Source organism: Lucilia sericata, unplaced genomic scaffold, assembly GCF_015586225.1.
Source record: "Lucilia sericata isolate MDLA Ls3-8-SP2 unplaced genomic scaffold, ASM1558622v1 Contig000003F_arrow, whole genome shotgun sequence".
NCBI lineage: Eukaryota > Metazoa > Arthropoda > Insecta > Diptera > Calliphoridae > Lucilia > Lucilia sericata.
The window spans coordinates 771,304-793,324 of record NW_023994044.1 but is presented as its reverse complement, the minus strand read 5'-3'; the positions used below and the strand labels follow the sequence as shown (position 1 = coordinate 793,324).

At 32.7% G+C, this 22,021-nt stretch overlaps 1 protein-coding gene and 2 long non-coding RNA genes across 4 annotated transcripts; 1 reads left to right on the top strand and 2 right to left on the bottom strand.

Annotated features, from left to right (window-relative positions):
- Nucleotides 1–1,376: 1,376 nt before the first annotated feature.
- On the bottom strand, nucleotides 1,377–1,865 carry LOC119599647. The gene is made up of 2 exons (XR_005231084.1): nucleotides 1,642–1,865; nucleotides 1,377–1,581 (listed from the first exon to the last, which is right to left on the bottom strand). It is a non-coding gene; the product is annotated as an uncharacterized LOC119599647 (long non-coding RNA).
- Nucleotides 1,866–3,684: 1,819 nt separating this feature from the next.
- Nucleotides 3,685–20,945, bottom strand: LOC119616387 (polyhomeotic-proximal chromatin protein-like). Of its 2 annotated transcripts, none has more exons than XM_037972754.1 (5): nucleotides 20,683–20,945; nucleotides 8,191–9,932; nucleotides 7,569–8,130; nucleotides 5,451–7,501; nucleotides 3,685–5,164 (listed from the first exon to the last, which is right to left on the bottom strand). In XM_037972754.1, exons 1-5 carry the CDS (start codon nucleotides 20,715–20,717, stop codon nucleotides 4,317–4,319), a joined length of 5,238 nt encoding a protein of 1,745 aa, XP_037828682.1. In that variant the 5' UTR covers nucleotides 20,718–20,945; the 3' UTR covers nucleotides 3,685–4,316. The 2 variants fall into 2 exon arrangements, with proteins under 2 accessions (XP_037828682.1, XP_037828676.1); XM_037972748.1 differs by lacking the exon at nucleotides 20,683–20,945 and adding an exon at nucleotides 10,154–10,340.
- Nucleotides 18,005–19,962, top strand: LOC119616409. Its single transcript, XR_005232541.1, has 3 exons — nucleotides 18,005–18,555; nucleotides 18,823–19,232; nucleotides 19,295–19,962. It is a non-coding gene; the product is annotated as an uncharacterized LOC119616409 (long non-coding RNA).
- Nucleotides 20,946–22,021: the final 1,076 nt, after the last annotated feature.

Genomic DNA, 22,021 nt, shown 5'->3' with positions numbered 1-22,021 from the left:
TAACCTTTTTCATCGATTATGATAAATTGACCATCATTGGAAACCCAACTTAATGTGCCTTTTTTCAAATGTAATAAAAGCTAAAATTCATGGCCAACGTAGAGCAGTATGAAAATTAAAAATTGTGAAAAAAGTGTGAGTTTTTTTTACTTAAATGGCCGTAACCAAGACATTAATCATAAATTTTGGATTTATTTTTTTGGGTTGAAAGACAACACTTGTATCTTTAAAACAAAATATCCAATTTGAAAATCGGTTGCAAACTACCAAACATATATTTTTTAAAGTTAAAACTTCAAAAATAGCTCTTTTTCACATCTTTTGCTCTTAAAAAGGAACTAAACGAAGTGATCGAAAAAAATTAAAAATATATTCCTACTCTATGGACTATAACGAAATGGAATTGGTATATGAGAACCCCTGCATTTTTTGCTGTATCACTGTGTAATTGTTCGTCCGAAAATTGTCTTAGTCCTTGTCCATAAACCCTATAAAATATTGCCGTACATTGAGAACATTTAGTATTTCGGAGATGTTTTCAATTTCATGGTTTTAAATATAGAATGACTTCTAACATGATGTTTAATTTTATGATCGTGAGAGCCAAGGTATATTTATTTTATAAGGTAGTGTTAACAAAACAGCTGACTATTTTTTGCTCACATTCATGTTTTTTCGCCGCGGTGTAGAGTTAATGTCAAACTTTGTTTACGTTTGGTTAATGTATGCAAAATGTCAAAGTTTGTTTATATTTTTAATTTGACATTTAAAAGTGTGCTTTTAAAAAAAGGTATAAAACTGTTAGTTTTTATACCTTAATGTACAATTAAACAAAAGCTATTAAATTTTTAAAGAAAACAAAAGACCTTGTTTTAGGGTCTATATCAATATTTTTTGCATTTTATGGTCTATATCATACAAAAGGCAAAAAACTAGCACGGTACAGGTCGCAATTTTGAAGATAATTTGTTGAAATTTGGCACAAAGTCTTATTTTGGCCTAAAGGAGGTACTTATAGAATTTGGTTAATATCTGACCATGAATTCCCTTAGCCGCCATATAAATCTGCACTAGAATATGACTTTTTCGTTCATAAAAATCGGAAATGTATATTTATCAATTCTAAATTGAGCACACATAAGTTTTATACCAGCCAAAATACCACTATAAAATTTGGTAACGATCTTCCAACATATCGTGAAATGGTGCGGTTCAAAAAAATCAAAATCGCGAAAAAGGCCAAAATTACCCCAAAAATCTAAAATATCTGGCAAACTATAGATGATATCGAGATACGGGTTTCGGAATCGGTAAGAGCACCTCCAAAATATATAGAAACATAATTTTTTTCAAAAATGGTCGGTGGAGCAAAACAATAATATACTGACGATATATATTCCATTCTGTTTTAGTTCTATGTAGTTTAAGATTTCACTAAAAACTTGAAAAGGCAATTATTTAAAATAATTATATCCATAAATAATTGTTGAGCCTTTGTGTCCTTCTGCTGCAAACAAGCCTTCCACTGATCAGCCGACAAACGTTATTTTAGCATTTTCTTGTCTAGACCGAAGAGTGTTCCTAATAGGGAAAATCATTAAACAACTTTCTAAACGCTGGACAAATTCTTTGGCTACTTACGAAGAATTTTAACAATTTTATTATATTTCAAAAAATCTTTTATTTACAAACAACTTTTTTTTTTAATTTTTACAAATTCGCCTCATATTATAAATCAGCTGTTTTTGACATTGTGCCTACACCAGAATTCGCCTAAACAAAAACAAATACTGTACAGTGTTGTATTTCGATTCGCCCAAGTTTTTTTGAATTCGCCCTTAACACTACCTTATAAAATAAATATACCTTGGTGAGAGCTTTCATGTTCATTTCTCGTCAAGGTAGAGAAAAGGTTTCTTTAACAAGTATTGTCGACATGTGCTTAAAGAGTCATGTTTCTAAATTTTTTTGCGATTGCATAGGAGTGAGCTGAGTATGTAAGCTAAGTTTTCGGGAAAATATGTGAAAGTTAGACTTCTTCGATGTTGTTGCAGAATGCGTTACCCACATAAAATATGACCTGAACTCTTTGCGAATGTACTGTGAATTTGGATCTTAAATTTGAATTTTAAAATACCTACGAATTATTTTACTGCGTGGTTTTGACTATTTACGCAAAACGCTATGAATTGTCTGATGTTGATTTAATAATATTGGACAAAATGAAGTTAAAATCTGTGTATCACGTTGGAATGGAATATTTATATTTAAAATTAACTAGATTAACACTTTTGCTTACAATTTAAAAAAATATTATGAAATGTGACCTAACTTCATATTCCGGGATACCAGTATCAGTATTTAATTCTAAGGCAAATCATTATCCGTCTGCTATAAAAACATTTATTTCGATACATATATATTTTTAAAAATTACAAATCACGTAATACTTTACTTTATAAAAGTGAAACAATAAATTTGTAGGGCCTAGCTTCATCCTGATAAATGACCGAAACAATAAAATTCAAAGAGTCACCAACAAATCTGGATTATTGAATAAAAATTGTGTATTTTAGTATTTATGAAAAATTTGGAGATATTTTTAATATTTTCTAACAAATAGAGAATATTTTTTATTCATGATTTTTGTCGTTCGTCTTCGCGGACCCCCTAGGATTTTGCTACGGACCACTAGGGGTCCGCGGACCCCCTTTTGGGAACCGTTGGTCTATAGCATGCATTACATAGAACTATGTTGGAAGTCATGTACTCCAATAATTTAGAAATGCAGTAGTTTTGGGATTACTCTCATGTATTGAATGCATGGATGGTCCTCGCTAGCTCATCGCAATGTTAAATGGAGTGTTTTTTCTACATATATTTAGATTAGTTTTGGATCAGTCCTAGTCTTTTGAGGAGTACTCTTTACACACGTGTGCGGAGTAGTCTCAATTTTTGCAGGAATATTATAAAATTATATTATACATACATATGTATAAGGAATTCCATTTTAAGTTTAAACAAATTAACCAAGGTGGCCGTTTTCGATAATCATCCCTTTTCTACATTTCAATTCGAATCGAAATTTTCTCCGTTTGGCAACTTTGGTACTCTGCATTTCGATTCGAAGCCCCGTAACTAAAATAACAAGTAATAAAAACTTAGTTAAGATCGTTATGCAGAATACACATAATAGTAAAGCATTGCAATAAAATGTAATTGCTTCTTCTCTCTCTTACGATTCCGTTTTTTTTTTTTTTTTGAATACCAATTTTCGATCGTAGCGTATGCGTAAACGTAATCGAAATGCAGAAATGTCATTTAAGTGTTGAAAACTGTGGCAACTCTATAAATTTAAAAGTGCTTAACATTTTTCTTTAAAATAACATTACTTTTGATATTTTGAAGATAATTCAATTTATCTTTTTGGATAAGATCCCAGCAAAAACTTTTTAAGTAATTGAACAAAAATCGTATTGTTTTACAATATTTTTTAACACTTTTCAGTGAATTTCTTTATTTTATTTGTATTATTAATTATTAATATAATAAAAAATAAAACTATACTTATGTTAAGATGAAATTAAAACGAATATAAAATTCATAAATCTAATGTCATATTTAAGAAAAATAATAAAAAAACAAGTAGAAAATCTTATTTAATAGATTGCATTAAAACCAATTATATATATATTTATAAAATCATAAAGGAAAAAAATCAAACTATATAATGTTAAAAAATATTTAATATCATCAAATTAAATCAAATCGAATACATTAATACACTTATGTAACATGTATATGTTTAATTGTGTATATGGGTATTGGTATTATTATTATTTATAAATTTATCTTTAAGATGTTTTTTAGCTTTTTTTATAAAATTAAAATAAATACTTATGAAAGAAGTTAAAAAATTATGAAGATTCAAATGTTTAATTCGTACAATTATTAGTAAATTTCAGTTACATTCAGAATTTTAATTGTTTTTATTAGTGTAGTACGAATATAAAGTAGATACATATTTAAGAAAACACACAATTTGTCTGTCTGTTTCATTTAACCTTAACTATTATATACAGGAGTAATTTAAATTTTTATATATATTTTTTAATTTTATTTGCTTTTTGTTTGTTTTAGATGTAAGCAAAATAGTTTTGAATTTTGTCAGCATTTTTTAGGTTTAAATTTAGTGTTTTTTATATAATACAGCCTTTTTAAATCATACTTTTTCCGTTTAGTTTATTATTATTTTAAAAGGTAAACAAACAATTATTTACAATTTGAAATTTTGTTTTGCTCTTGCAGTAGTTTCTTTATTGTGAGGAGTTGGTATTACTGCTCTCCATCGCATTGTTGGCAGCATTTAATGCTGCGGCTGATACTTCTTTCATAGATTCAACTTTGGCTACTATTTTGAGAGCCGGTCCCAATTTCATTCCCATTGCATTCACCAAGTGATTTTCCTTGAGCAACAATAAGGCCTGGCCATCGATTTCTTGTTGCTCAAAATCATCAACGTAATCACTGCAACCAGGAAGATTCTTAATGAATTCGCACACATCCGACACCGTCCAGTTGGCCATCTGTGGCTGCTGTTCTACAGCGGGTGCAGCAGCCACAGCTACCACTGGAGCTAAGGGAGCTGTTTCATTTACTACTGCTGACATAATGGCGGCTGATGATATGGGAGACGCCTGTTGCATTTGGGATGCTGTTGTTACAATTGGCGCTAGATTTTGCATTATTGCACTATTATCGGTTTGCATTCTATCCACAAGTCCAGCTCCCACTGCCACCATGGGTGTTGTATGGGTTATTGTATTACCGATATCCATATTAATGCTATTGTTTAGTTGGCTGGTGTTGTTGGTGTCATTATGTGTAATGTTTGAACTGTTCATTGATTCAGCTGATTGTTGTTGTTGTTGATGTAGCTGTTGCTGCTGCTGTAGCTGTTGAGCTTGTGCAACCTGCTCACCAATCGAAGCTTTAGCCTGGCGTGCACATGCCGGTGAACAGAAACGTTTCTTTTTCAATTTCGTTTTATGTTCTGGTTTGCCACACTGTTCACATGCCACCATATCGGCTGGTAATGGACTCGTCGACAAATTATTGTTGTTGTTTGTATTATTGGAGGCATCATCCAAAGCTTGTTTCTTTTCTGTAAATGTACAAAAACAAAAATAAACAATTAGTAAAGTTGGCATTTAAAGGAAGTTATTTATTTTTTGAGATCAAAATGGTTTTACGAAAATAAAACGGTATTAACGAGTCAAGGAATAGGTCTGTATATGTCCGGTCATTTTGGTAATATTTTTGTAATTTTCAATAGAATCTAACAATTCTACATTTATTGTCTTTGATAAATTTTCGGTACAAAAATGTCGTAATAATTCGATTATTAAATACAAAAAAAAAAAAAATCAAAAAATGTAACCGTAACTTACGTGGTAATTCATCACTGTCATCCTTATCCGTGTAACGTTTTCTTGTAACTGGGAATGGCTCGTTCGCTTCCTGTATAATAAAACCATCAATGACGTGAGTCAAAACATTAGGTTTGATCATGGCTTTCGGCAGATCCTTTTCAACCTTAACAATCGTAGCACCAGGTGTCGACTTTGGTGGTGGACCACTTGTCTTAGTAGCAATAGGAGTGTTACTATTAGCTGTTGTACTAGTTGTAGTGGAAGTGCTAAACGTACTCGAAGTGGTGGTGCTAGAAGAAGTAGTAGTAATGGATGTGGTACAAGTGGTCGAGGAAGTAGTGCTAACGGCTGGCAAACATGATGACGGTTGAGTTGTTTCTTCGGGTGAAGAGGAAACAACTGATGAAATTTGTGCTGACGATTTTTCGCTTTCATTTGAAACACTGCCTTGTTGGCTGTTGGAAGATTTTTGGGATTTGGAAGGCGATGAATTAATACTATCTGAAGATGTTTGAGTGGTCGATGCCACAGCACTAGTATTAGATTGTTTGCTGGCTACAGATGACACAGATTCGTTATGGGATTCTGTGGTGTCCATGGGTTGTACAGCCATTTGTGGGGTTTCTGCGGTTGTTGGGGCAGTTTGATTGGAAGCTGTAACGGTTGGCGAATGCTGTTGCTGAGATGTTGCACTGTTACTAGAGGCAGTAGTGGAGAGGGTAGTAGGTGTGCTGGTCATCGCTCCTGCAGTTGTGGTGGTGGAAGCTTCAAAAGTTTTATCATTGGATTTTGTCGGTGTATCCTTTGAGGGTTGTTCGACTGTTGCCAAATGTACAGGAGTTGAGGGTGCAGATGCTGCAGGATTTACATTAATGTTGCCGGTAGATGGAGTGCTGGGTGCACTAGAAACAGTTTTTAATTGTTCCATGGCTGTTTTCGTGGGTGTGGCGGGCAATGAAGAAACGTTCGTTGTTGTGGCGTTGCCCATGGGCGAAGTCATCGCAACTGCTGTGGTTAGAGAGGAGTTTCCGGTAAGGTTGCCTCCAGCGGCTGCATTCATCATGGAAGCCATAGCTAAAATTGGATTTTGTGCTGGCGATGAAGGAGGTGGCATAACTGTAGATTGCTGCTGTTGTTGTTGCTGCTGCTGCTGTTGTTGCTGCTGTTGTTGTTGCTGCTGTTGTTGCTGCTGCTGTTGTTGTTGCTGCTGTTGTTGTTGCTGTTGTTGTTGCTGCTGTTGTTGCTGCTGTTGTTGTGCAACAGCTACTAAATGTTGAGCCTGCTGCAATTGTTGCTGCTGATGTTGTTGTTGCTGCTGCTGAGAGGCTGCTATAGTAGCAGCTATCTGTTGTTGCAACTGTTGCTGCTGTAATTGTGCGGTTGCTTGATTAAGGCCCACCGTACTGGTAACTAAAGGACCTGTCTGGTTAGATATTGTCACCACTGAAGTGGTGGGCAGTGAATTAGATGTTTTCGTTTGATACGTCACATGTTGCTGTAAGCCTTGTGATGTTGCTATAGAAGCTGGCGTCGAGGAAGAAACTGAAAATGGCACAGCAGTTATTTGCTGTTGCAACTGCTGTGTTTGCTGTTGTTGTTGCTGCTGCTGTTGCGGCGATTGTTGTACCACAATTTGATGTATAATATTTTGAGACTGTTGTTGGTCTCGCTGCTGCTGTTGTAATTGTTGTTGTTGTTGCAACAATTGATTTTGTAGCTGTTGCTGCTGCTGGGCCGTAATAAAGCCTTGAGGACCAACTTGCAATTGAATTTGCGGTTGTTGTTGTTGGGCTTGTCCTACTTGCTGTTGCTGCTGCTGTTGTTGCTGTTGTTGAGCTGCCACAACTTGTTGCAGTTGTTGCTGCTGTTGATGAACTGCAGCCTGCTGTTGCTGCAACTGAATTTGAGCAAATTGTTGTTGAATCAATTGCTGCTGCAAATACTGCTGTTGTTGCTTTTGTATTTGTTGCAATTGTAATTGTTGCTGCTGTTGCTGCTTATCAACAGCCTGCTGAAAAGTTTGACCATTCTGTATAGTGATTGGGGTGCCAGCACTCATAACCACCATTCTGTAAAAAAAATTAGAAAAAAATTATTTTTCTATTCTCCAATTTGTATGCTTTGTTTGCTACTTACTTGTGCATGGTCGGTTGACCCTGTTGCTGTTGTGTTGCAACGTTAGATGTTATTTGCTGCTGCAGCCCTGCCACAGTAGTGGTTTTAGTCACTTGCTGTTGTTGTTGCTGCTGCTGCACCTGTTGCACAGTTTGGGGTTCAGTCTTCATGGCCGGCAGAGCAGGACGTACAGCTGGCTGCTTTGTGCGCATCTTTTGTTTAAGTAAACTTTGATTTTGAGCTGTTTGTGTGGATACTGATGAAGCTGGGCGTATTTGGGCACCACCAGCTTGGGGTAGAATTTGTGTCTGACCACGTTGTTGGTTTGCAGCGGCAACGGCAGCAGCTGCTTGTTGCTGCAGATGAGCCTGGACAACAGCTTGTTGTTGTTGCTGCTGGACATTATTGGCCTGTTGTTGTTGCTGCTGTTGAACTTGCAATTGTGTGGACTGTTGTTGCACTACCTGCTGGGAGTGAGTTTGTCCCGTTTGCTGCTGCTGTTGTTGCTTAGCAGCAGCCAATTGCTCCAACTGGGTACGTGGCTTTGTGGGAGTTTGTGTGACATTACATTGCAGGGTTATTTCTGAAATAAACAAAGAAAAATTAATTCACTTGACGAAGTTAGCGAGGTAGTAGAACTTACGATTTGGTTGTTGAGTCTGCAGTGTTTGTCCACTGGGTTGTTGTATGAATACTCCCGGAGTACCATCCGCCTGTGTGCCTCTTATTATAATAGGGGGATTTTGCGTGAGTTGTTGCAAACCGTTTGACCAGAAGGGCACACTTTGTACCCAAGGTGTGGCGTTAATTTGCAACGGCTGTGGTTGGCCCGTAGCCTGTTGCAGGGGACTAATAATTTGGGTGGTGCCAGCTGAAAGAGCTCCAGTTTGTGCATTGACCTGTACACATTGTTGGGTGGCCTGTTGTTGTTGCTGTTGGGCAGCAGCTGCTGCCCCGGCTGACGACTGTACATTATTCGTTGTGGTGGTTACTTTTTGTACGACTTTTTGCTGTAGATTCTTCTGAGCATCCACTGCACCTTTTTGTTGTTGTTGTTGCTGCTGCTGCTGCTGTTGTTGCTGGGCATTAGCAGCGGCTGTCATTGCTTGGAGAATGTTTTGTTGCTGCTGTTGTTGAGATTGTGATATGACATTGACCGGAGAGAAAAGCAAAGTCTGTGGAGATTGGCTGGAGGGTATGGCGTAGGTGGTACCACTAGGGAACCCCGTATTGCCCCCAATGGCCATTTGCTTTGTGTTTTGTGTAGTGGCAATCATTTGAGGACCGCCCGATTGAAATGGCTTGCCAGCAGCTATAACTTGAATGGGTTGCTGACCCAGACCCGATTGTATGAGATTGCCGGGCACCAACATTTGTGGATATATGAATCCTGTGGACGGTTGCATTAGCTGTACGGTACGACCTTGAGTCCAATCACCCGTGGCCGTTACTTGGCCTGTGGCTAATTGCATGGGTGACATTGTGCTAATGGTGGTCGAATGTTGTTGCTGCATGGCAGCCACAGCTGCAGCACTAGTGGGTGTGTGCTGTGTGGCCGGGCTATTTTGTCCGGCGCCTCCATTTGCATCGGCTGCCGCTTGAGCCAATTGCATTTGCATCTGTTGCAATTGACCATCTAGAAGGCTGGGATGTTTGATTTCAGTAGTAGAGCCTCCGTGACCTGCCAACGTGTGTTGCTGTGTGGGAAATTCTTGTTTAACTTGGATGGCAGCAAATGGCGAACCATGTTGCAATTGATGATACTGTTGTAACTGTTGCAATTGTTCTGGCGATATTTGTAGTGGCACCGTGCCAGGTGCCACCTGTTGGGCTGGACTCTGTGACTTCTCCAGCGTGAAGCTTTTGTTGGAGCCGTTAGCAAATGTATATATATTAGTTGTAGATTTATTCGCTTGAAAATGAGACTGAGAATTTGGTGGTGGTGTTGAGGCTGACTGTGACACCGAAGTTGTTGTGTTGGTGGCTGCTACTGACGAGGGAGCAAAATCGTATTTTTCGTCAAATGTTATGCCCGCCTTTTGTGCTAAAGTTTCTAAACACTTAAGCGGTCGTTCGTTACCACCACCAGATGCTGGTGCACTGGTGTTATTAGGAGATACTTTAGGACTGCCGTTAACGTTTGTAGATGGGTGGGAGTTGGAAACTTTTGAATGAGTCAAGTATGTTGCACTAGAGTGGTTGCTGTTGTTGTTATTGTTACCGTTTGTAAAAGTTGTTATTTGTTGTTTCTGTTCGTTTAAGTGCGCTTGTTCAGCATTGAATTTAATTATTCGTATATTTGAATTATCCTTTAGAGGTTGTGTAGGCAGATATGTGCTGTTTCCAGTTGTTGTTGAGTTTTCACTTTCTCTTGTAGCCGTAGTTCTGAAAACGAAAAACAAAATTAATAAATTATTTCAGTGTACATTGGTACATATGTACATTGGTTTATGTCTATAGAATCTACAATGTACACTATAAACTACGAGATTATTTAGCTTTAAAAAGGGAAGATTCTTTCCACTTGCCATAAGTAAGTTATGTGCTCCAAGCAAGTCTTCAATAAAGAAATCCCCTGTTTTGTAAAAAAACTAATTTAAACTCACTCTCTTTGTTTTGTTTTGGAATAAATTACACCAAACATTCTCATCCCTTATTTCTATTACCGTACATCAAAAATGGCAAAAATATTTAATAAGAATTTCCGCCATACATTGAAAACAAATAAAAAGCAAAAGTAGTCATGGGAAGTATACCTTTTTTGGTACTTTTTTTCCACTAGTATGGTGTCAGAAAGAAAACACCCCCACCAAGACTTGCAATTTTAATAAGGTAGTCTTTATCATACACTTTGAGTGCAACCCTTCCATTAAACACAACCCTTCTTTATATTTACTGGAGAAGACAACACAAGGCTGAAGTAACAGTGGTGAGCTCATGTGAGCCTATTTTATTTTGTATAAAATTATATTTAAAAATACTTTTTCTTCAAAAAATTATGATTTGTGGAAGCGTAAATAAACACAAACAATTTAGTGTAATTTTTTGCATATTAGGTGGAATCATTGTATACTTAACAAGGTACCAGCACTTGAGAGCGATCGCACGATTGTAAATTTTTTTTCATATGGAGTTTGACAAACGTGCGTTTTAAGCCTGTATACAAGTCTATGTATAAAAAATTGTAAACAATGATCTGCTGGGCTAGTGATGTCACCTTGTATTTAGTACACCCTGGATGGAATCAACTACATGCTTAAAGTTGAGGAGCAGAATACTTTTTGCGAAAATACTTTTGGACAGTCATCCTTTATTCGTATAAGTTTAATTTAAGGGTTGGACGTCATCTACTTTTTTAGTGTGACAGTTAAAAGGAAACCTTTTTTGCTGCAAAAAGGTGAAATTAAGAAAGAAATTTAGGAAAATGTTTACTTTTCATCGGGGAAAAAAGGGTTGGAAATATTTTTTTATTTTTATTGTACAGCTGGTTAAAACTATTTAAAAAGAGTTTATTTGCATGCTAGACCACTGCTAAAACAATTTTTATAGTGAGGACAAACATTCATATGTAAGGAATTTTGTATTCAAAATTATATTATATTCAAAGGATCAAAAGAATGAACTTAGCATAAATTTTGCAAAATATGGATATTTTAAATTTTCCGAACTCGATAATGTATTTAAGTGCTTTTAATGTCAATTTAGCCACATTTACACAAATAAACATGGTTATATAATCGACTTTCGACTTGTTGTCCAAGTCGACTATTTGTCCACAAAAAAAACGTTCTTTGTAAATTGAAAAAGTCACAAAAATTTATTTTTTATAATTTGCAAAATGTAAAAAATCGACTTTTTGTTCCAACTATAGAACCATAACCTCATATCTATACTTTTTTTTTCCGGGTTTTAATTAGGATGGCGGTACATTAAGCATTCATATTGCCAGGTTATCACACGTTTGTCCAGAGAAAACCCCACCAACCGACCTATACCTTCATATAGGAAGTTGGAGCATCCGGACTTAATTTCATCAAAAGTATTAATGGTCTCCACCAGAAAAAAGTTTTAGAGTTTTAATGGTCTCCACCAGTAAATATTTGAGTTTAAATGGTCTCCACCAGGTTATATCGTGAGTATTTTATGGTCTCCACCAGTTAAATACATAACCTCACTCTGAGGTAAAACGAAAGCACGCGTTTAATGAAGACAACGCATAACTTAGAACAGTTATACGAAGTAGTGCATTAAATTAGTGCGGGGTGAGAAGTAATTCTGTCGAAAGCCCAGCAACAAGCACAAGCCTGACCGTCCTTAAGAAATAAAAACGATGACGCGAGAGTTGTTCCCCAACTCAGACCTGAATTACAACTGATATCTATACTTGACAAATATTTATCACAACACTTAACCCCGTGTCTATATTAGCCAAATATTTATCACGATACTTGACAAAACGTCGGCAGAAAAATTGTCAGTTTTTTGTTTATGTTAATGCATAGGGGTAACAAAATGCTGATTTTATCACGACAACTCACAGATAATTTTATTGAAATAATGCTAAATTTTATAAAAACAATTTAAATTTAATGAAAATTTTGTAAATAAACACTAATTTCACTAAAACTTATGTTAAAAATCAATTTGAATTGCACAAAAACAAAATTCTAAACAAATTTTACAATAAAATGACGTTTGTTATCAAGACAACGTTGTCTAAACAATTGTTTAGACAACACTGTCATAACGACGTTATAACGCTAATAGATGCCGTCTGTACCTGCTAATTTTTTATCATGATAATTTGACGTTTAGCATAATAAATATTTTTCTAATATAGACACGGGGTAACAAAACGTCCACAGAGCAATTGTCAACGATTATATCAATGCATATCCCATGTCTATATTAGACAAATATTTATCACAGCACTTGACAAAACGTCGGCAGAAAATTATCAGTTTTTTGTTTATGTTAATGCGTAGGGGTAACCCCGTGTCTATATTAGACATATTTATTATGCTAAACGTCAAATTAGCATGTACAGACGGCATTTATTAGCGTTATAACGCCGTTATGACAGTGTTGTCTAAACAATTGTTTAGACAACGTTGTCTTCATAACAAACGTCATTTTATTGTAAAATTTGTTTAGAATTTTGTTTTTGTGCAATTAAAATTGATTTTTAACATTAGTTTTAGTGAAATTAGTGTTTATTTACAAAATTTGCATTTAATTTTAATTGTTTTTATAAAATATAGCATTATTTCAATTAAATTATCTGTGAGTTGTCGTGATAAACTCAGCGTTTTGTTACCCCTATGTATTAACATAAACAAAAAACTGACAATTTTTCTGCAGACGTTTTGTCAAGTGCCGTGATAAATATTTGTCTAATATAGCCACGGGGTAACGCGTCTGCAGCGAAAAGTTCGGCAACTTTCAACTTTTGACGCGTAGGCAGCTGATCAGGGTGGTATTTTGTTTTGTGTAGAATAATAATAAACTAAAATGAAATAAATTTCTCCAAAATGGAAGAAAAATATTTTAAAAAATATACAAAAACTTTATAAGCTGCAAGTTACCACGCGTAATTTCTTTCTTACTTTTTTTGTTTTAGAGCCATTTACTATTCTAAAGATAATAATTTTATATTATTTTTATTTTTTATATATTTTTCTTTCAATGTTGGCAAAATTTCTTTATACACAAAACAAAATCAACTGCCGACGTGTCAAAAGTTGAAAGTTTCGGAACATTTCTCTGCAGACGCTTTACAAACCTGTTAAATAAAAATACACTGTCAACTTTTTTGACAGAAGTCTATAACGCGTTGCCGCGTACAACGCATGTTGTTTACTTCCACCTTAAAACTTATATTAATATACTATTTTAAATGCACAAAAACCAAATTTCAAAAAATTTTACAATAATTACGTTTGTTATCAGAGAGAATTGTCATACCGCTATATATTGCCGCTTGAAGACGCAAACTTTGGCACTTCACAATAGTGTTCAACTATTTTAAAAGCATCCGATTGCGGAAAAAACCTTTTCGGCAAAGCAACATTAAAACAAGTAAGAAAGTGTGGACGGGTATGACCTGGTTCACACTAGGAAACTTTTGTTAAGAAACTTTTTCTTAATTCTCTTTTGAAATTTCCTTAATTTATGCAAACATAAAACTTATTTGTGCCAATTTTTGAAGAAAAAGTAGTTTATTTGATATAATTGTGAGTTAAAACCCCCAAATCGGAGTATCTGGTTTTATGGAGGCTAGGTGAAATAAAAAAGTGATTCTGAGTTGATTGGTATACTTTAAGGTGGGTGTAGGACAAATATTTTTTGCGTTACAACCATCAGTGCAAACGCATAATACCCTTCCCATGATAGTGGTGTTGGTATGAAAAGTTTAAGTTTATTGTATTATATTTATTTTTAAAATAATGGGAACCATGTAGAAGAATAATATCTTTCAAGATATTATTAATTTTAACTTTAAAGGCAAGACTTTATGGTTTAACTGTCGTGTTAAGTACATTTCTAAAAATATTGTAGGTCGTAAAGTGCTAGAAGTATTTGTGGCGCCCTGACATTGCCAATCATTAAAGCCCAACATTTGTTTCCATTCTACTTTGCTATTGTGTATTTCATTTGATTTTCGAAACAAAAAGTCTAATGGTGTAAAAACCACATAAGTGCCGGTTCACACAGAACAACTTTTGTTTCGCAACTTTTAGATTTTGCGAAATAGAGAATAAATATGATATTTGAGTACCAGTATGCGATTACATTTTGCAAAATGGCACTTAAAAAATGTTTTCGAAAAAGATTCTATAATCCTATATTTAACTATTATTTACTGTTATTTCATAAGAACAAAGTTGTCTAAACAATTGTTCTGACAACTTCATCATAACTATGCAATAATGGTAATAAATAGTGACTATATCTCATAATTTTCGATCATGATAAAAATTTGACGTTTAGCAAAAATAGGTCAAATATAGACATATGTCCATTTATGATAATTTTTTTTAATATGTTTATATTAAACTTTGACTCCTTTGAATACTAACATCATGTCATTTGTTTTCTAAATCTCTAAATTAGTGAAATTTAACCCCATGTCTATATTAGACAAATATTTATTATGCCAAACGTCAAATTGTTATCATGATAAAAAATTAGCAGGTATAGACAGCATTTATTAGCGTTACAGCGTCGTTATGACAGTCTTCTTGAATCACTGATAAAAATGAGGTAACACATTCTTTATGTAATTTACAAATTATTTGTGTTGAATTTTTGCGGATACCTAAAGAGATTGATCCATTTGAATGGTCCCACGCATTATATATTCTCTAAAAAGGTTTGTGAGTTATAAAAAATAAAATCTAGTCTAAAAAATAGAATCTTGTGTTACAAAAATTAAGAACTCAACCAAAAATTGCCTAAATAATTAGTTTAACTCATATTAAAACAAATAAAAGAATTATACGTCGATTTGGCAATCTTGTTTTCTATGCGACACGAATATAAAGTAAAAAGAAAGAAAAACTAAAATGTAAACAAACCAAATTATGGGGAGCCTTCTTCTTCTTCTGATATGTTTTGGGACATAAACAAGATTTGTTTTTTTTTTTTTTTTTGTTTCTTTTTAATACCAATGTATTAAATTTCTTCTATATTTGGAGAAGCAATTTTTCAATAGAGGGAGGAGGAAGGATGTTTGAAAGAAGACAAAAACTGGCGCAGACAGTAAGCCAGACAACGAACAACTTGCTGACAATAAGGCCATGGTGAGAGGTCTAGATGGGGGTGTAACAGCAGCAGTGCAGCAGACATTAAAATTATGTATGTCTGTCTGTTTCTTGGTCTTCTCTCTCACCTTTTTGAAACATTGTGTGTGTAGCAATTTCATTACTAAAACGAAACCCTACTTATTGCTTTTCATGTTTTTTATCTTTCTTACGCCATCACAATTTTTCGGGCATTAAAAGCAACAAAATAAAGAAATCAACATAAAACAAAAATGAAAAAACAAATGCAAGACAACCATAATCATCGTCATCATCATCAATTATACAAATATACGAAAAGAAAAAAATATTACAAAAAAACCTTTTTAAAAAGAAGAAAATAAACATACGGTCCAAAATTGTATAGAAACCATTAACGTAGGCAGGCAACAAAGGCAACCCATGACGACTGGGACTATATGAAGGTTTTTTTCCAACGCTCAAAGCAACAACAACAAATCACAAATGTTATTAACACAACATACAAAACATAGAAAACTTAAATTTAATCCCTCTTTGGGAAGAGCAAAAACAACAAAACACAGAAAAAATAAATAAAAGAAACGAAACGATAGAAATAAATTAATATTGTACCGTAGCATACCATGCCATGTCATACTACACTCACTAACAGAGGAGTACAATTACAAAAACAATAGCTAACAAACAAAAAAGTATTATGTTGTTGTTCTTGTTATATGAATGCTTGCATGCACATTTTCATTTTAATTTGTTTCTCTTCATATTGTTGTTGTGCTTCTTTTTGTAGTACATGTGGTGGTCGATCGTCATTGTTTTTTTTTTTTTTTTCTTTTCAGCCATCGTTTGATTTTTTTTGCTATTAAATTTTACCAGATTTCTGTTTTGTATCGTGGTGTCATAAATACACACACTCATACACATATTCGTACCGAGTGAGGAGGTTGAGGTTGTATTCTTCTCGTAGAGCCGGGTAGTGGGTTTAAGTGCGCGCGCATTATTTGGCATTTTATCGATTTATTTTAGATACAGATTTTTTGCTTAGGGTAAAAATGTACACACACACTTAAGGGCAAAACACCAGTGAATTATTATGGTTAAGAATGAGAAAGAGAGAATGGGAAAGAGACATAGTGGAATTTAAGTCTTGAGCAGTAAGTGGGACAGAGATAGATGATGGGTTAACATACTACATATATCTATCTTGAAACTGCAATATTTTGTGTAAAACTAGGGTTGCCAAAGTGGAATTTGTACATCCTCTCATTTTGTTAATTTCATCCAACGTGTTTTTACTCCCCAGCAAATAGCAAACTTTATTAAACGCGAACCACTTTTTTCCCGGGTAAATGATGTAAATTTATGTAGAAGTTGCAATAACATAGTAGAATATATTATAAGTAATATTCTCTGCAATATAGATTGAATTTGGAGACTTGAGGAATTGTTGGTCAGCTATCTACACTAACCAAAAATTGTTGTTCCTTTTTAATATACTGATTCTTTTATAGAATGATGTCCTTTATTTGGTTACAAATTGTAAAAATGTATCGTTATTGATTCAAGACATATCCCTTTCTGTGATTTTGTCGAAGAAGTATACATATTTGATATTACAATATAATATTTACAGTTAATAGTAAAAAATAGTATTTTGGGTGATCGGACTAAACTGATCTAAATTGTAAGTATTGATACAAGTGGATGTAGACTTTTTCCCAAACAATATCCATATAAAATATTGGTGATACTTTTTGGTTACCATATTTCCAACGTCGAATATATTCGACTTTTAACTTTGAGCTACTTTAACTCACTAGGGATAACTCAAATTCAAAAAATATTATTTTTCCCGGATTCACCATATTCAAATTATCTTATAGCCCATTCAGTCCAAATGAAATTAAGTAATTTCCCATACATTTTGTTAATTTGAAATCAAGTAATTTTGCTTAATTTTATTGAAACCAACTTTGAAATCACAATGAATCACCCTGTCTTAGTATAAAAAGTACCTATTTTTACAACTATGCACAAAACAAAAAAATAAAAAAGTGAAAACCAGACAAAAACAATAAAATTTAATAGAAATTGTGTAAAAAATTGTAATAAAAGTGATTAAAAGTTAAATAAGTGTAATTTTTCGCAAAAGAAAGAATTTTGCTTGCAAGCTAAATCCGTTGAAGTGTCAAAAACACCAGTTACTTAATATCGACTCGGTCTGAATGGGCTATTAAATATAAGCTTTTTCATCCAGGATTAAAAAAAGTAGATCGATAAATAAAATATGTACTCCAATTTTGAACTAAATACCTACATTGATAATAAATCCATTTATAATTTTTTCAAGTGGTAACAAATGTTTGTGTTACCAAAGAATTATTAGGCTTTAAAATGAACTAATGTGCGTAACAGCTGTATCGAATTACTTTAACACATTTAGACACATGTGTAAGGTTTCATGTGTTTGTGTATTTGTATTTTTATACCATGATTTTGGCAACTCTCATTAACCCTCTAAATAAATCTGCAATTTTATTCTGTTGAATGACGTTTGCCTAAAAGTTCTTTTGTAATTTAATCTTTTCCCTTTGGTCTTTCTTTTCTTTTTGCAATGATTTTAATTTTCCTAAAGGAAATATAAAAACAACATGGACAAAAAAACAACCACCGACATTGAAATTCTTTAATACACGAATATAAAAACAAAATATAGAAAACAAAGTAGATGAAGGGAGATACAAGCCAGGAATTAAGAAAATCCATTTGCAAAAACTAAAAATGTCAAGACATTAAAGTGCGCATAGGCAACACTTTAAGTTAACAAAAACAACACAAAAGTAACATTGACCAAAGGAAAAGATACAAAACAAACAAAAAACAAAATATAGCAACAAATTTGAATTAAGAAAAAACCAACAACAATTCTAAAGCAGAAGCAGCAGTTGTCAACACAGCGGGAAACTGGTTTTTGATAAATGTGCATTTTGGGAATTCAAAAAAGACATCGTCAGACAACCACAATAACGAAGTGTCTGACTAGCTTACCGTCGTTCATGTACTTTTGTTTTTGGCTTTTTGTTGGTGTTTGAAAAAAAAAAAAGAAAAAGGAGATGAAAAATACTTAAAAACTTTTTTTCGAGTAAATTTTCTACTACAATTTAGTATTTTTTTCATTATCGTGCCATTTTATAGTTGTATGTTGTGGGTAAGCTGAAATTTAAGTGGTGAGTTAAAGGTATATTCTTGTACTCTATTACGAATAAATGTGTATAGAAAAAGAAGAAGACAAGATAATGTTTAAAATCCTCTTCGGCGATGGAAATAATTTCATAAAAAATTATCTAAATTTTAAGAAAACTTTTTAGTAATGAATATTTATTTATTTATATTTTACAAATTATATTTTAACCTAATTTAACGAGCAAAGTGACGATTTGACTTCGAAAAATTTTAATTTAAATTGTTTATGATAATTTAAATATTTCTTCCAGGCAAAATATTTGACTTGTGATAAATAAGTTACAACTAATTTTACACACTGTTAGCATTTCAACATTTCTGCACATGTAGACCCAGATGGCGGCGGAAATTTAATGAGCTAAGAAACAGTTGAACTTGGAATCTGTATATAAGAACTATACTTCCGATTTCCGATTCACTTAGTCCGTGTGATCACAAATGTATAAAGTTAACCAGAAAAAGTCAATACAATAGATATCTACATATGTACATATTTGAGGAGAGTCAAGTATCGAAAATAGCAATAACGTCCGAAAATAAAAAATAATACAGTTTAGACCGCAGTTTTTTCAGAAATGCACAGTCCACATCATTGTAGTAGATAAAAATAAGGATGAATAATTACAATATTCGGCTGAAATACAAATGGACTAATGCAAGGGTAATGTTATGTACTTTATTTAATTATTTCGTTTAATAATATTAATACACAAAATTTTCAAGATGGAAAAACTATTTGTGCCTTAAAATCTGTTGATGCAGTAATACATTGCGAGGAACATTAATTTACGCCAAGAAACAACTTCAAAACCTATAGTACACACATAAATACCAGACATCAGCAGGCACTGACTGTGTAAGTAATAAAAAATGAATATTGCAACAACAACTAACGTAAAGAAGAAATAAACAAAAGAGAAGCGAATAAAAGAAGAAAACGAAGTGAAATATTCAGAAAATTGTATTGCATGCAAGAAACAATTTCATGTCATAATGAATGTTATTACAAAACTCTAGCAACAACAATATGCAGTTGTTTTTGTTGGTTATTGTCATAAAACATATTTTTTTACATTTTTAATTATTAACTCATAATAATTTATCGTAGATGTATTAGGGTATTTTTTTTTAGATTGTTTATAAAGATACGAATGTAGAAGCCATTAAAAAACTCTGAAAATGATGGTAAAACTTCAAAAGGTATAGCGCAAAATTTACAATAACAATAGTGACAATTTTATTTTGTTAATTATCTTTTTTTGGAATTTGTAAACATATAATGAAAAGTAAAAAGCTACATGATCAGCTGTTTACTTTTCGTTTTACTTTATAAGTTTAAGGACCAGTTTTTTACGTGTGTGTAATAGTAAATATATGTATAGTGGATTGAGATCGCTGTATACATACATAATCGTTGTAGTGACAAATTCTATAAAAATAAGTGTTTTTAAATTTTTGTTTTCGAATAAAATTCAACACAAATAACTCTCAAAAAAAGGTCTGTTATAATGGTTAATTTTTAAAGCCCAAATTCATTAATTAGTAAAAACTTAATAAAAAATTTTATTCAAATAACATTAACAAAGTAAGATTTTGTATATTTAATAATATTTTTATAAATAAAGTTATATTTGTGCATATTGTAATGAATACAAAAAGCAACAACATTAAGATATTTAAACAAAAAATAACTTAGAATCCCCAAGAAATTCCTAAAACTTTATATTAAATATACAAAAATCCCCTTGTCATAGAAATACAACTCTGTTTGTTGTGAGATGTGTTTGTTGCACATGACAAAACAAAAACAACAAAAGGAGAAAGAAATGAGCAAAAAGAGAAACAAATACACAAAGAGATAAATAAATATGTATACATACGTAAAAACAAAACAATACAAAGTGCCAGAAGAAGAAAAAATACGAAAATAGTATGAAAAAAGAATAGAAAATAAAGTAAAACTACCAAAAGAAAACAGACGGTTTACACTAAAAGTAAAAATTAATTACTAAAAGAAATGTATAGAAATCAAACTAAAATATGTTGAAATTAATTCAATAATTAAAATACAAGAAAAAATAAAAGCAAAATAAACGTGAATAAAATAATACCTTCTTGGATAAACTTTTAAAGCACGACGATCCATCGTTTAAAATAAAATCGAATTTAAACGAAATGAAATTATTAAAGCATGCAACATCATCATAGTTCCTTTTTTTATTTATTTTTTTCTATCTTATATTTTTTGAAACAATTATGTGTCTCACACTTTTTTTATTGTAAAAAATAAAACACACAACAATTTATAGAGCGACAAAAAACGTACAAACTCAAACTAAAAGTTCAAACACAACCACAAAATTTAGGGTAAAAACTTGAAAAAAAAAACAATAAATAAATTGTTGTTGTGTGTATGTATGTAGTGGTGTTTTTTATATTTTTTCTTTTCTTTACAAATTAAAATTTGTTTTTTCTTTTTGAAAGTTGGGTTTTTTTTATTAAATAAAAGTAATAAATTAAATTTGTTTTTATTATAACAAAAAGTAGAAATTAAGGTGAAGCACCTGTATAGTTGTTAAAGTATGTATCACGGGCGTATTTTGTTAATTATCATTGACAAAACTGATGATGATGACAATGAGGACGAGTAGCTGCTGACTGCACTTATGTAAACGCATTAAAGTTGTAAAATTTTCATTATCACTGCAATATTTAATTTTAAATTCATTGCTTTAATTTTTTCATTATTAATTATTATTTGTATTCCATTTTCTTTACAAATTTATATTTTTTTCTCTTTTATAGCATTTTTTCTTTTTTTCACAGTGTTAAACATAGAAACGCGTTCCAACCGAAAAACACAACCAAACTCTCTAGCTTTCAAACACGTACTAAACGGCAAATCTATGTGAAACTAAAACACATACAATACTTCTTCTTCTCTCGATAACTGGTTTTTCCCATAATGCTCTCTATCACTCTCTGGCTCTTTCTGTCTTCTGTTTTACATATAAATTCTGTATAACAAAATATACGTTAGAGCAGTACTATAACGCTAAGTTCTGTCTTTTTCTCACACACAGTTTTTTTGTTAGTGTAAATATCTATTTCTACCTCTCTGCTACCCTACCTAAATCGCATACTAATGACTATTTTTTGGTTCTTCTTTCACACGGCTTGATTATCATGGATATTTTTATTGTAGTTTTTTTCTCGTTTGAGAAAATTAAAAATAGCTTCGTGTTTAGGGAAAACAACAAAAAAATTAATGATATATGTTCACGATGGTGGTGGTTGTGATGGTGGTGGGTAAAATGAGTGTGTTTGTTCATGTTGAGGAAAAACAACAAAAAATTGTAAGTGTGCGATGGTGGTTGTGGTGATAGTTAAAAGAATGTTTGATAGTCGTGATTTACACCGAGTCTTTTTGGGCTGAACATATTTTTGTTT